This window comes from Hylobates moloch, unplaced genomic scaffold, assembly GCF_009828535.3.
Source record: "Hylobates moloch isolate HMO894 unplaced genomic scaffold, HMol_V3 SCAFFOLD_19, whole genome shotgun sequence".
In the NCBI taxonomy this organism is placed as follows: Eukaryota; Metazoa; Chordata; class Mammalia; order Primates; family Hylobatidae; genus Hylobates; species Hylobates moloch.
The window spans coordinates 47,948,309-47,962,688 of record NW_026652294.1 but is presented as its reverse complement, the minus strand read 5'-3'; the positions used below and the strand labels follow the sequence as shown (position 1 = coordinate 47,962,688).

The 14,380-nt window shown below is 45.3% G+C and overlaps 1 protein-coding gene across 9 annotated transcripts in view; it reads right to left on the bottom strand.

Annotated features, from left to right (window-relative positions):
- The window catches only part of TEX2 (testis expressed 2), a 124,012-nt gene that overhangs the window by 31,076 nt on the left and 78,556 nt on the right, over positions 1–14,380 (bottom strand). For all 9 annotated transcript variants that reach the window (XM_032138162.2, XM_058431658.1, XM_032138163.2 and 6 more), the window contains one exon: positions 10,322–10,569. In XM_032138162.2, coding sequence (XP_031994053.1) covers positions 10,322–10,569 — 248 coding nt within the window. The remainder of the gene's footprint in view (positions 1–10,321; positions 10,570–14,380) is intronic.

Sequence of the window (14,380 nt, the reverse complement as noted above, 5' to 3'; positions counted from 1 at the left end):
TGTGAGGTGGGGGAGACAGTAAACCCGAGTCTCCGATTTCCTTGGCTAATCATTAGACTATGCACTCTGGCCTGGAGGAGGTCAGGGATGGAGATAAAGAAGGGGTAAACAGCAGCACCCACAGACGGTGTTGTAAGGTTTATGTGGTTGGTGCAGGCATGGGCTGAGAACTCAGTAATGTAGCAGCTGTCCACTGACCACATGCCAGCCCTATGGGCACATTCCTGTCTCAGGTCCACTCATGTCTCACAATACCCTGGAAAGACAGGAACTTTACTTCCATTTTAGAAATGAGTGCGGTGCCTGACACAGAGTCCCGTTCTCCCATCCTCTATCTGCTCTGTCCTGTGTGTGGCAGTGGGGGTGGGGGAAGGGTAGCTGGCCCCCTGATATGGCAGACATTTTCCTGTGCTGAGGTCTCTAATTAGACTGTAGCCTTGCAGACACAATGAGCTTTGGAAAGCAAAGATGAAAAGATTTAGAAATGCAGAATCTGTGAATTATTCCCCCTTTCCTCTCCCTCTATGGCTTCTATAAGTGCATCTGTTCTGCCCTCATGGGCTGGCTGCAGCTATAACACACACCAGACACTCTCATCACCTCCACGCTTTGTGCTTGTGCATTCATGCCAGTGCTATCCATTCTGAGCAGCTGTGACTGTGCCCACATTGAAGCTGTGTGCCTGGGTCAGTGGTATGGTGCACACGTTGTTGCTTGGTGTGTATGGATTTGAACCTGCAGATCCAATTGTTTGTGAGTACTCCCAAGGTCTACAGCACATAGCTCCATGCACTCATTCTGAAGTTTGGTGTTCACCAGTCACTGAGCTGTGCCTGAGCCAGCACACTGCTCAGTCCCACCCCTCTGCTAGTCTTGCTGAGAGGTGAGGCCAGCTGGACTTCCTGGGTTGGGTGGGGACTGAAAAATTTTCTGTCTTACAAGAGGACTGTAAAAACGCACCAATCAGCACTCTGTAGCTAGCAAGAGGATTGTAAAATGCACCAATCAGTGCCCTGTAAAACGCACCAATCAGCGCTCTGTAAAATGTACCAATCAGCACTCTGTAAAATGCACCAATCAGCAGGATCCTAAAAGCAGCCAATCGCAGAGAGGACTGAAAAAAGGGCATTCTGATAGGACAAAAACAGAACATGGGAGGGGACAATAAGGGAATGAAAACTGGCCACCCCAGCCAGCAGCGGCAGCAACCCGCTTGGGTGCCCTTACACGCTGTGGAAGCTTTGTCCTTCTGCTCTTCACAATAAACCTTCCTACTGCTCACTCTTTGGGTCCGTGCCACCTTTAAGAGCTGTAACACTAACCGCGAAGGTCCATGACTTCATTCTTGAAGTCAGGGAGACCACGAACCCACCAGCAGGAACCAACTCCAGATACATTGCCACAGCCTGTGCTCTCTCTTTCTGGGGGCCTAGGGTTCGCTTACATTTTTCAATGACATGTCACTGCATGACTTTATATTCTACAGGAGTCCTTTACATTTGAGTTTTCAAAGGTCTCCCTTATGAACGTTGGTGAGTCTCATTTAAAAAAAAAAAAAAAGGTTCAAAAAAGAAGGCATGCTGGTCAGCCCATTTCAGAAGACATGGATCTGCCTCACCCTTCTTAATGGACATGGATTATTCTATCTGGGCTTTTCTAGTGCTGTGACGTTTTCTGTCATTAACCAAGACATTTTCCACCACTAGGTCCTGGATGGAAGGGCAAGAGTCTGCAGCGGTGAATGCTTGGCCATGCCACAACTTGCACTGTTTTTTTGAATTCCTTTTCTCTCTGACTGAACATCTCCTTCCCAGCCCCAAGGGTAACTCGTTCAGCTTTTCTGAGGTTACTGTCTTTGAGTCCCATCCGATTATTTATACAGACTTCTGCATAAACACTCATCCAAGGGCAATGATCACCTGGCCCCTCAGACGGTATTAAGTTGCTGCCCACGTAAGACACCACGTGTCTTGAGATTTGTAGGTTACACAAGACAGTAAGTTACTTTTTCCCTTACCTAGAGGGAGCATCTACCTTTTATTAGCCTTTCTTTACAACCCTAGTTACTCACAGGAAACAGTTTTAGCACAAAATAGCAAGAAACAAAGGCTATTTCACAATGTATGTCCAAGCCAATGGCATATGATGTGGTAAACAAATTTCTGAAATAACCGACAAGCAGATTGTTTTTTCAACAGTTCCTTTTTCCAAAGCAAGCTTCTCTCCACAGACTCATTGGGAACAAAGAAAAATTCCAGAGCAGAACATCGATAATGCATCAAAGAAGTTTTATGAGCGAAACCTAGATTCAACAGCCTGCTAGGAAGGCCCAACGAATGTCATAAAAATTTAAGAGCTTAAAGAATCAATGTGCATACATTTCCCAATATCGCCATTTGGCAATAGGATTAAATGTGTGGAGGATATTCATTTTGCCATCTCAACTGTATAAACACGCTAAGAAATGGTAACTTTCCAAAAATGGCTTCCAAGTAAGTGTAGAGAAAATTCAATGGTTTGAAGCTGAAGCAAGCCCATCAAAACTGCGTCGCTCTTGGGATATATGTTATTTAAAACTAACCTCTAAAACTAAAGTAGGACAGATTTACTGAAGTCTGTGGTGTAACATTTCCTATTACAAATGGCCAGGAGGCCAGCCCAGTTTTTCTGTTACAAAGAGTGTGTAGTGCCCCCACTCCTTTTTGGCTGCACCCAGTGAACCGCCAGGGGGCTTGCACGAGGGACTGTGTGGTCCAGGAGATGACACAGCGAGAACCCTACCCCTGTGTGTTTGTTTCCCTTGATTATAAAAACAATGTATATTCACTGTAGAAAACACCCATAATCCCGCTACTCAGATTTAAAATATTTTAAACATTATTTAAGACATTTTTACTATATTTTCTTTCAGTCTCTTTTCAGTGTATATATACATTTAAGAATATAGAACTTTTAAAAAGCAAAATTAAGCTGGGCGTGGTGGCTCATGCCTGTAATCCCAGCACTTTGGGAGGCCGAGATGGGCAAATCACGGAGTCAAGAGATTGAGACCATCCTGGCCAACATGGTGAAATCCCGTCTCTACCAAAAATACGAAAATTAGCTGGGCGTGGTGGTGCATGCCTATAGTCCCAGCTAGTTAGGAGGCTGAGGCAAGAGAATCGCTTGAGCCCAGGAGGCAGAGGTTGCAGTGGGCCGAGACCATGCCACTGTACTCCACCCTGGCAACAGAGCAAGACTTTGTCTCAAAAAAAAAAAAAAAAAAAAAAAAAAAAGCAAAATTAGATCTGGCTACATGGTTTTGTATTCTCTTTTTTTGAGAAGGAGTCTCACTCTGTCACCCAGGCTGGAGTGCAGTGGCGTGATCTCGGCTCACTGCAAGCTCCGCCTCCCGGGTTCAAGGGAGGCTACCTCAGCCTCCCAAGTAGCTGGTATTACAGGCATTCACCACCACGCCCGGCTAATTTTTTGTATTTTTAGTAGAGATGGGGCTTTTCCATGGTGGTCAGGCTGGTCTCAAATTCCCAACCTCAGGTGATCTGCCTGCCTCGGCCTCCCAAAATGCTGAGATTACAGGCGTGAGCCACCGCGCCTGGCTGGTTTTGTATTTGTTTTTTTTTTACAGTTTTACTTAGATGTAATTCATAGATCATAACAATTCGTCCATCTAAAGAGCACCCTTCCAGAGCTGCTGTGGAAAACAGTATTGTGATTCCTTAAACAATTTAAACAGAATCACCCTTAAGATGCACTAATTTCACTTCTGGCTATATACCCCAACAAATTGAAAGCACGGTCTCAAAAGAAGATACGTGTACACTGATGTTCAGAGCAGCATCATTCACAACAGCTAAAATGTGGAAGCAAGCCAAGCACCCATCGATGGAGGAATGGATAAGCAAAATGGGGAACACACACAATGGAGCATGATCAGCTCAAAAAGGAAGGTGATTCTGACTTATGCTACCACATGGATGAATCTTGAGGGCATTAGGCTAAGTGAAATCAGTCAGTCACAAAAAGACAAATACTGTATAATTCTACTTATATGAGGTACTTAGGATAGTCAAAATCCGAGAGACAGGGAATAGTGGTTGCTAGGGGCTGGGAGGAGGGGACGGGGGGGTTACTGTTTAATGAGTGTAGAATTTCAATTATACAAGTTGAAGAGAATGGTGGTGGTCAATACATAACATTATGAATGTATTTAATTCTACTAAACTATACATTTTAAAATGATTAAGATGGCAAACTTTATGTCTATGTATTTTACCACAAAAATAATTTTTAAAAATAGAGTACAATCCAATAGTTTTCAGTATATTGAGAGTTGTGTAGCTATCACCATAGTCAATTTTAGAACATTTTCATCACCCCCCAAATAAACCCTGTACCCATTAGCAGTCACTTCCTATTCCTCCCCATCACCCTGCCCACCAGTCTAGGAAACAACTAGTTTGTCTCTATGAATTTGTCTATTCCAGATATTTCCTATAAATGAAGTCATACAATGTGTTCTTTTGTGACTGACTCCCTTCACTAATGTTTTCAAAGTGTATCCATGTTGTAGCAGTGCCTCCTTTTTATTGCATAATAAACTTATTTTTATCACATAATAGTATTATCGTCTATATATATACCACACTTTATCCACTCACCAGTTAATGGAAATATGGGTTGTTTGCCACTTTTGTTTTGTTTTTTTAAACAGAGTCTTGCTGTGTCATCCAGGCTAGAGTGCAGTGGCGTGATCTCGGCTCACTGCAACCTATGCCTGCTGAGTTCAAGTCATTCTTGTGCCTCAGCCTCCCGAGTAGCTGGGACTACAGGCGTGCACTACTATGCCCGGCTAATTTTTGTCTTTTTAGTAGAGATGGGGTTTTGCCATATTGGCCAGGCTGGTCTCTAACTCCTGGCCTCAAGTGATCCGCCCACCTCAGCCTTCCAAAGTGCTGGGCTTATAGGCGCAAGCCACTGTGCCCCATCATTTTCCACTTTTGGCTATTGTGAGTAATGCTACTATAAATATTTGTGTACAAGTGTTTGTGTAAACATGTATTTTCATTTCTCTTGGATATATATCTAGGAGTGGAAGTGCTGGCTCATATGGTGACTCTGTTTAACTTTTTGAGGAAATACCAAACTATTTCCCACAGTGGCCGGACCATTTTACATTCCTGCCAGCAACGTATGAGGACTCCAATTTCTTTCTTTCTTCCTTTCTTCCTTCCTTCCCTCCCTCTCTCTCTCTCTCTCTCTCTCTCTGTTTCTTTTTTGAGGCAGAGTCTCACTCTGTCGCCCAGGCTGGAGTGAAGTGGCGTGATTTCAGCTCCCTGCAACCTCTGCCTCCCAGGTTCAAGTGATTCTCGTGCCTCAGCCTCTCCAGTAGTTGGGATTACAGGCATGCGCCACCATGCCTGGCTAATTTTTTGTATTTTTAGTAGAGATGTAATTTCGCCATGTTGCCCAGGCTGGCCTCAGGCAGTCCACCAACCTCAGCCTCCCAAAGTGCTAGGATTATAGGTGTGAGCCACCGTGCCCAGCCAAGGATTCGAATTTCTCTGCATCCTCACTAATACTTGTTATCATCTATCTTTTTAAAAATTTTTATTATTTATTTATTTGGTAGAGATGGAGTTTTGTCATCTTGCCCAGGCTGGTCTCAAACTCCTGAGCTCAAGTGATCCATTCGCCTCAGCCTCCTAAAGTGATGGGATTACAAGTGTGAGCCACCACCATGCCTGGCCATCATCTGCCTTTTTCATTGTGGCCATCTGGGTGGGTGTGAAGTAACATCTGACTGTGGTTTTGATTCACATTTCCTTGATGACTAATGATACTGAGCATCTTTTCATGTGCTTGCTTATTTGGGCATTAATGTATCTTCTTTGGAGAAATGTCTATTCAGATCCTTTACCCTTTTTTTTTTTTTGAGACAGGGTCTTGCTGTGTTGCTCAGGTTGGAGTGCAGTGGTGCAATCACTAATCACTGCAGCTCTGACCTCCCTGACTCAAGCAATTCTCCTGATTTAGCCTTCTGAGTAGCTGGGACTGCAGACACATGCCACTATGTCTGGCTAATTTTTTTTTTCTTCTTTTTTGTAGAGATGGAGTCTCAATATGTTACCCAGGCTGGTCTTGAACTCCTGAGCTCAAGTAATCCTCCTGCCTTGGCCTCCCAAAGTGCTCAGATTACAGGCGTGAGCCACTGCACCCAGCCCCGTTTCTTAATCTGGTTATTTATCTATTTGTTATTGAGTTGTAAGAGTCCTTTATACATTTCTAGGTACCAGTCCTTTATATTTCTAGGTACCAGACCATTATCAGATAAATGATTTGTAAACATTTTCTCCCATCCTGTGGGTTATCTTTTCACTTTCTTGATGGTATTGTTGGCAGCACAAAAGTTTTTAATTTTGATGAAGTCCAATTTACCTATCTTTTCTTTGGTTGCTTATGCTTTTAGTATCTTAGCTAAGAAGGTTTACCGAACCCGAGTCACAAATTTTACTTCTGTTTTGAGAATTTTATGGTTTTAGCTCTTACATTGAGGTCTATGATCATTTTGAGTTAATTTTTATGTATGGTGTGAGGTAGAGGGCCAACTTCATTCTCTTGCCTGTAGATACCCAGTTGTTCCCGCACCATTTGTTGAAGAGACTATTTTTTCTCTCCACTGATTTGTTTTAGCACTCGTTTGTATTCTTTTTAAAATTTATTTTTAAATTGGATATATAGCTTCATTTTTTTTACTTAGTGCAACATAAACATTTTCCAATTCAACTTCTAAGTGTTTAAAAAGCCTACTTTGTGGGGGCAGCAAGGGAAGCCCTGGAAAACTATTCTGACAGTTACAGACTTCCTGGTTTCTATTTGACTCCTATTTGCTTTGTAACATTCTCATCTTCTGATAACACCAAACAGGTAATAATATCTTGTAATCCAGTTTATAGATATGAGATGATGAGCACGACTAGTAGTAATAAGGACAGGACTCTCCATACCGGGGTGGCATATATTAATATTATCTCTAACATTTTTAAAACTGTCTGTTGAAATGGAGAGTGGAAGTGCCTTATGCAACCTGAACACCAGAGCCTCACTACTGGAGGACAGGCACCATGGCCTCTCTCCCAGGCAGGCAATGCAGGGCACACAGAACCAGCAGCCTCCCTGGACTCATACCCCTAAGCAAATCTGCAGCCGACCTGTGGGGTCTCTCTTCCTGATGTACTCATGCTGGAAGTAGTACCATTGCACTTTCAGATATTTTTTTAAAAAGCCGGGCGTGGTGGCTCACGCTTGTAATCCCAGCACTTTGGGAGGCCGAGGCGGGCGGATCACGAGGTCAGGACATCGAGACCACGGTGAAACCCCGTCTCTACTAAAAATACAAAAAATTAGCCGGGAGTGGTGGCGGGCGCCTGTAGTCCCAGCTACTCGGAGAGGCTGAGGCAGGAGAATGGCGTAAACCCGGGAGGCGGAGCTTGCAGTGAGCCAAGATTGCGCCACTGCACTCCAGCCTGGGCGACAGAGCAAGACTCCGTCTCAACAACAAAACAAAACAAAAAAAAAGAGTTTCCTTGTTTCCTGAATTAAATCCCCTCCGAAACCAGGCACTAAACATTTGGAAAACTAGGCCTTTGCCCCCCAAAATAGTGATATTTTCTAATTCAAATTTTCAGTGCTACTGCACTCCAGTCTGGGCGACAGAGCGAGACTCCATCTAAAAAAAAAAAAAAAAATTTCATCAGAGGCCAGGCACAGTGGCTCATGCTGTAATCCCACCACTTTGGGAGGCCGGGAAGAGTGGATCACCAGAGGTCAGGAGTTGAAGACCAGCCTGGCCAACACTGTGAAACTCCGTCTCTACTAAAAATACAAAATTAGCCGGATGTGGTAGTGTGTAACTGTAGTCCTGGCTACTCGGGAGGCTGACGCAGAAGAATCACTTGAACCCGGGAGGCGGAGATGGCAGTGAGCCAAGATCACGCCATTGCACTCCAGCCTGGGGAAAAAGAGCAAAACTGCGTCTCAAAAAAAAAAAAAGTCATCAGACTTAGAAGAGGGAAAAAAATGTCGGGGTGCATAAAGGGTAAGTGCCAGGTGGCTGGAACAAGAGAGCCCCTGACAGCAATGCTGGGCTGTGACATCAGGGACCCCAGTGAACATAGCATACAATATGCACATGTAACACAAACCAAGGAAACAAAGCTCTAAAATCAGGTTTGTTTTTTAATTTGGGGAAATCTTTCAAAAAGGAAGCATTTTATTGGATAATTTTCTTACATCAGTGCACAATTCTCCTCTTGATTTTCCTGAGTCTGATGAGAGTCCAGACAGCTGACAGCCTAGCATTTGGAGGGAGGTGAAATTCACCAGTGGTAAACAGAACCATTTGTAGAAAAGTTTTATATCACTCCACTCTTGCCTAGAGGGAGGTCTGCTTCCCACTAAAGCCAGTGACTCAGTGCAGAGGTAGTGGGTCGCAGGCCAGCAGAGGCATATGGTCTTTTATTGCCCTGACAAATTCAAACAGATCAGGTGAGTGACCTCTTCCACACTGAAGAGGATCAACGGATAAAGAGCAATGGCTTGCTTCTCATTAAGAACAGAAATACACATGGTCATTGTAAGAGGTCAAACACAGCCAAGGGTGGTGGCTCACGCCTGTAATCTCAGCATTTTGGGAGGCCGAGGCAGGTGGATCTCTTGAGCTCAGGAGTTCAAGACCAGACTGGGCAACATGGTGAAACCCCATCTCTACACAAAATACAAAAATTAGCTGGGCATGGTGGCACACACCTGTAGTTCTAGCTACTTGGGAGGCTGAGCCCAGGAGGGTGAGAGGATCACTTGAGCCCAGGAGGTCGAGGTTGCAGTGAGTCGTGTTCACGACACTGCACTCCAGCCTGGGTGACACAGCGAGACCTTGTCTCTAAAAAAAGAGGTCAAACACCTGGATGTGAAAGAGAGGCTAAGTGTCCCCCAGGCAGAGACTGTGACTCTGAATAGTGTGCAAAGTAGAGGCAGGAGGCCTCAGGCCAAGCAGGCTTTCAGAATAACCCAGCAAAATAGTCTCAGCGAGCCAAGAGGTCCCCGGGGTCTCAGATCAGGTTTTGCACACTCCATCACTTAGCAACTGTGTGACTAGGCTACCTAACTTCATCAAGCCTCAGTTTCTCCACTTACAAAATGGAGACAATCCTGTCTAGTTTGCGGGACTGTTCAAGAGAGCAGAGTAATTCTATTAAAGTGCCTAACAGAGCCTGGTATCTGGCAGCTTACAGGAGTTATCTTATCAGAGATGATCCTAAGTCCATGTCCGGTTACACTTTGTAAAGAATGTTCATGGTGAATCTTCAAAAGCACTGGGCATAGCCGAGGAGACTGAGAATTTGAAAATACAATGGTTATGGAGGAATGAGACCCGAATCACCAGTGATTCTGTAACAACCCCTAGTGATCACCCAGTTGCTCAGGTCAAAGTGCAAATCTTGGCCTCTGCGTTCTCTCACATCAGCAAATCCAGCCAGCGCCTCCTGCCACGCACACCCCAGCCCAGCCTCTCCTCACCACCTACTGTCACTACCTTCACGTTGGTCCAGCCTTCACTATGACAGTCGCCTCCCACTCCTTCTTTCCCTCTACAGCCAGTTCTCCACCAAGAGCCACTTATCTTTTTATACTTAGATCAGTCAACATCATACCATGCTCAGAACCCTCCCATGGCCCTCCCTCACCTCAGAACAAAGCCAAGGTCCCTGCTGATCCTCCAGCCTCCCTACCTCCCCCTTTCCCTTGCCCACTGTCCGGCCAGCCCTCCTTGCTGTTTCTCAAATATTCTAAGCACATGCCTGCAGCGGGCCCTTGGGTTGCTGCTTTTCCCACCTGGAGTGCTCCTCCCACACCCATCACCGTGGCTCACTGCCCCCATGACCAACAGGTCTGTGCCCAAAACTCACCTCCTCAAAGAGGCCCTTCCTGACCATCCATCCAAAATAGCAGAGAAAAACAGTACAAACTTTTTAAAATTAAAAATAAATAAATAAATAAATAAATAAATAAATAAATAAATAAAATAGTTCTGGCCACTTTCCCTCCTCCCTTATCTGACTTTATTTTCATTCTTCCCACCACCTGATGCTTGTTTCTTGCTGTCTTCCTGAGTAGATTACAAGTTCCCCAAAGGCAGGGTCCTTCTCTGTCTTATGTACCACTGTTATCCCAGTGCCCAGAACAGGGCTTCGGAGCACTTATGCATGAAGAAATGTGTCTAAGTCGAAAAGTGAAAAAGGTCCGGCCCGGCAGCCAGCTTTACCTTCTTCCCAGCTGTGGGACTGCTCTCCGCACTCTGCAGGGGGCTTCTCTGGGGGCTTCGGCTTTCCTGGGGGACACACCTGCCCATGTACACGCTGTAGTCAAGAAGCATCTTCTGCCGCACACTGCCTGACAGCTCCTTCTGCTTTGGCTGCGACATGATCTCCTCCACACTGCCTTTGCTGCTGCTGCGGCTGTGGGTCAGGTGCCCGGATGGACTGTTGTGTCTGCTGTGTGCAGGCAAAAGCCCTGGAGCCAAGAAGAGGGGGCTATTCACACAATGAAGAAAACGACTGCAAAGTAAGCGGACTCCTGAGAAAAGCAGCTACAATGCCATCAGGCTGGGCATGGTGGCTCACACCTGTAATCCCAGCACTTTGGGAGGCCAAGGCGGGCGGATCACGAGGTCAGGAGATCGAGACCATCCTGGCTAACATGGTGAAACCCCATCTCTACTAAAAATACAAAAAATTAGCCAGGCATGGTGGTGGGCGCCAGTAGTCTCAGCTACTCGGGAGGCTGAGGCAGGAGAATGGTGTGAACCCAGGAGGCGGAGCTTGCAGTGAGCCAAGATCACGCCACTGCACTCCAGTCTGGGTGACAGAGAGAGACTCTGTTTCAAAAAAAAAAAAAATTTATAAGGTTATTTCCCACCCTGAAAAGTACCTTTTTCTCTAAGGTAATTTTTAAGAACAGTTTTTATTCCTCTCCAAGATAATTAGAGTAACAGGAGTGAAGAAATACAGTTGGTAGGTACTATTCTCTTTTCTCCTGATGATCTTTTAGGAAAAGATCAAATATAGGACCAACACATCCCAAGTAGTGGTGAACTTGTCAATGCTATCAGGGGTAAATGGAAAGTGGGTAGAGAGCTAATTAATTGTTCATCCACAAGCTCACAGCAATTCCAAAGATGTCATCTTTCATTCGACAAATTATGCATCAAGCACTTTCAAGCACACCATGCTAAAAAGAAGAAGACATAATCCCTGCCCTTGAACTGACGCACCTAAGCAGATAAATCACAATCTTCTGTAACAAGTGTCATAATTGTAGCACGACTAAGGGACTCTCTGGGCAAAAAGAAGAGGGTGACTACCTCTGCCCAAGAGACTGGAGTGGTGCTTACCCTAGCTGACTTTCACAGCAGTGACATCTACGCTGTATCTTGAGGGAATAGTTGCCATTTTCCTGGCCCAGGTGGGGAAGAGTATTCCAGGTAGAGGAAGCAGCATATGCAAAAAGCAGTGACAGAGCACAGTATGTTTGGAGGCCAGTGAGAGATTCAGTGAAGTTCTAAGCATAGTACAGGGGGCAGAGGGTAGGAAATGAGGATGGAGAGATTAGCCAGGAACAGACTGCAAAGTGCCTCAAAAGCCAACCTTGGATTTAACATTGACCCTGTTGCACCAGAGAGGTTTTAAGCATGGGATGTGCCTGATGCTAACAATTTTATTTAGATTTACTCTGATGGCCAGGTGAAATGTAAAGTGGTTAAAATCAAACCAGGCTGGGCGCGGTGGCTCATGCCTGTACTCTTGGCACTTTGGGAGGCTGAGACGTGTGAATCACTTGAGGTCAGGAGTTCGAGACCAGCCTGGCCAACATGGTGAAACCCCGTCTCTACTAAAAATACAAAACATTAGCCTGGCACGGTGGCCCGTACCTGTAGTTCTAGCTACTGGGGAGGCAGAGGCAGGAGAATCACTTGAACCTGGGAGGCAGAGGTTGCAGCGAGTCAAGAGCCACTGCACTCCAGCTTGGGCAACAGAGCAAGACTCTGTCTCAAAAAAAAAAAAGAAAAGAAAAGAAAAAAGAAATCAAAAAATCAAATCAAACCATTTTCTTCTTGAGAGGCTCCAACCATCAGAACCATAATTCCCCAGAGTCTCACAAAGGGTCATGCAAGCCATTTCTTAATTTAAATTTTAGCCAAATAATTTCCAGCACTTCAATATTTAGTATTTTACACTGCATAACTAGAAAAATACATTTTTTTTTTTTTTTTTTGAGACGGAGTCTCGCTCTGTCACCCAGCTGGAGTGCAGTGGCGCGATCTCGGCTCACTGCAAGCTCCACCTCCTGGGTTCACGCCATTCTCCTGCCTCAGCCTCCTGAGTAGCTGGGACTACAGGCGCCCGCCACCACGCCCGGCTAATTTTTTTGTATTTTTAGTAAAGACGGGGTTTCACCGTGGTCTCGATCTCCTGACCTGGTGATCCACCCGCCTCGGCCTCCCAAAGTGCTGGGATTACAAGCGTGAGCCACCGCGCCCGGCCCATTTTTTTGTAATTTTTATTATCCTTATACCATTTTCATGTTTAGCATTATTTAACTGCTAGGATAAAAGCTACACCAAAAACATTAAAAAAAAAATAAATGTAAACTAATATTACATTTAATATCCTGGTTTGGATCCTGGAAGAGAAAAAGGACATTAGTAGAAAAACCAGTGAAATCCAAATAAAGATTACAGTTTAGTTAATAGTAAAAAAGAGAAAAAAAGATGAAATAAACAGGGCAGCATGATACCAACACTTCAAACCAAAATGATCCCATTGCGACTGAGCCATGCTCCATGTAGAGGAGGAAAGGAACCCCCTACGAGGCCTGGCTGGTGCTCACTGCCCACAGAACAACCTCTTCACATCACCTCACCCTTCCCTTGAGTGGGACAAAGCATGGGAGTCGTCACTGCACTGTGGGTTTCATGGACAAGAGCCCCTGATAAAGTCAAGGACCTTCCTGTGCAGAGGCCATACTGGAATTCTGCCAAATGACCACGTGGCTTTCCTGCTGTCTCCAGACTCTTGTTCCTCCTGGAGGCCTTTTCTGGCCTGCAGCCTGGGCACTGCTGGCTGGAGATGCAGACTCTCAGCCCTACCCATGACCTCAAGTCAGAACCTGCATCTTAAGATCCCATCAAACATTCAAGTCTGAGAAGCACAATCCGTGTTGCTAGAGAAATCTATGATTTTGGTTACAGCATCCCTGAGGGAGAGGACAGGGCAGGTCATCGAGCAGGAGACTTCTAATTTCTTGGTACTGACAGATGTACCTGGCCTCAGAGAATCAGACCAGTCACACCTTCACGGCTGACCACCTATGTAGTCAGTGATTCAGAGATGGTTTTGAAGAACAGCACAGTGCTCACCAATTTACCTTGCTACTAGTTTAATCACACTTTTGGTGGCTTAAACTTACCATAAATATCTCAATTCATAGCTTTCAAAGGCAACCCAGACTTACAGATATACAAAAAGACATTAGTGGTGTGTAAGCTTTGCTTTAGTACAAGTGAGTGCACTGAAGGTTTTCCCACATCTCTGACTCTTACCATTATGTTTGTTGTGTGGTGAGTGGAACTTTTGGCAGGATTTCCAAAAATGTGAACTCATTAAAAATAATCAAATGTGGCCGGGCGTGGTGGCTCACGCTTGTAATCCCAGCACTTTGGGAGGCCGAGGCAGGCGATTCACAAGGTCAGGAGATCGAGACCACGGTGAAACCCCGTCTCTACTAAAAATACAAAAAAAAAAAAAATTAGCCAGGCGTGGTGGCGGGCGCCTGTAGTCCCAGCTACTCGGAGAGGCTGAGGCAGGAGAATGGCATGAACCCGGGAGGCGGAGCTTGCAGTGAGCCGCGATTGTGCCACTGCACTCCAGCCTGGGCAACAGAGCGAGACTCCGTCTCAAAAAAAAAAAAAAAAAAAATCAAATGCTTTATTTAAGTCCATGAATAACATGCCTCTTTTGAAGGTGCTCTGGGGGGCCCCTAAGTACCTAAGGTGGTGTTTCCTGGTGGTCCTATATACCCCCGTGGGTTACCTGATTCTGAGCTTCAGTGCCTAGACCAGTAGACCTTTATATTTCCAGTAGGAATACAATCTGAGCCACATAAACAATTTTAAATTTTCTAGTAGTCACATTTAAAAATGTAAAAAGAGGCTGGACACGGTGGCTCACGCCTGTAATCCCAGCACTTTGGGAGGCCAAGGTGGGCGGTTCACTTGAGGTTGGGAGTTTGAGATCAGCCTGACCAACATAGTGAAATCCTGTCT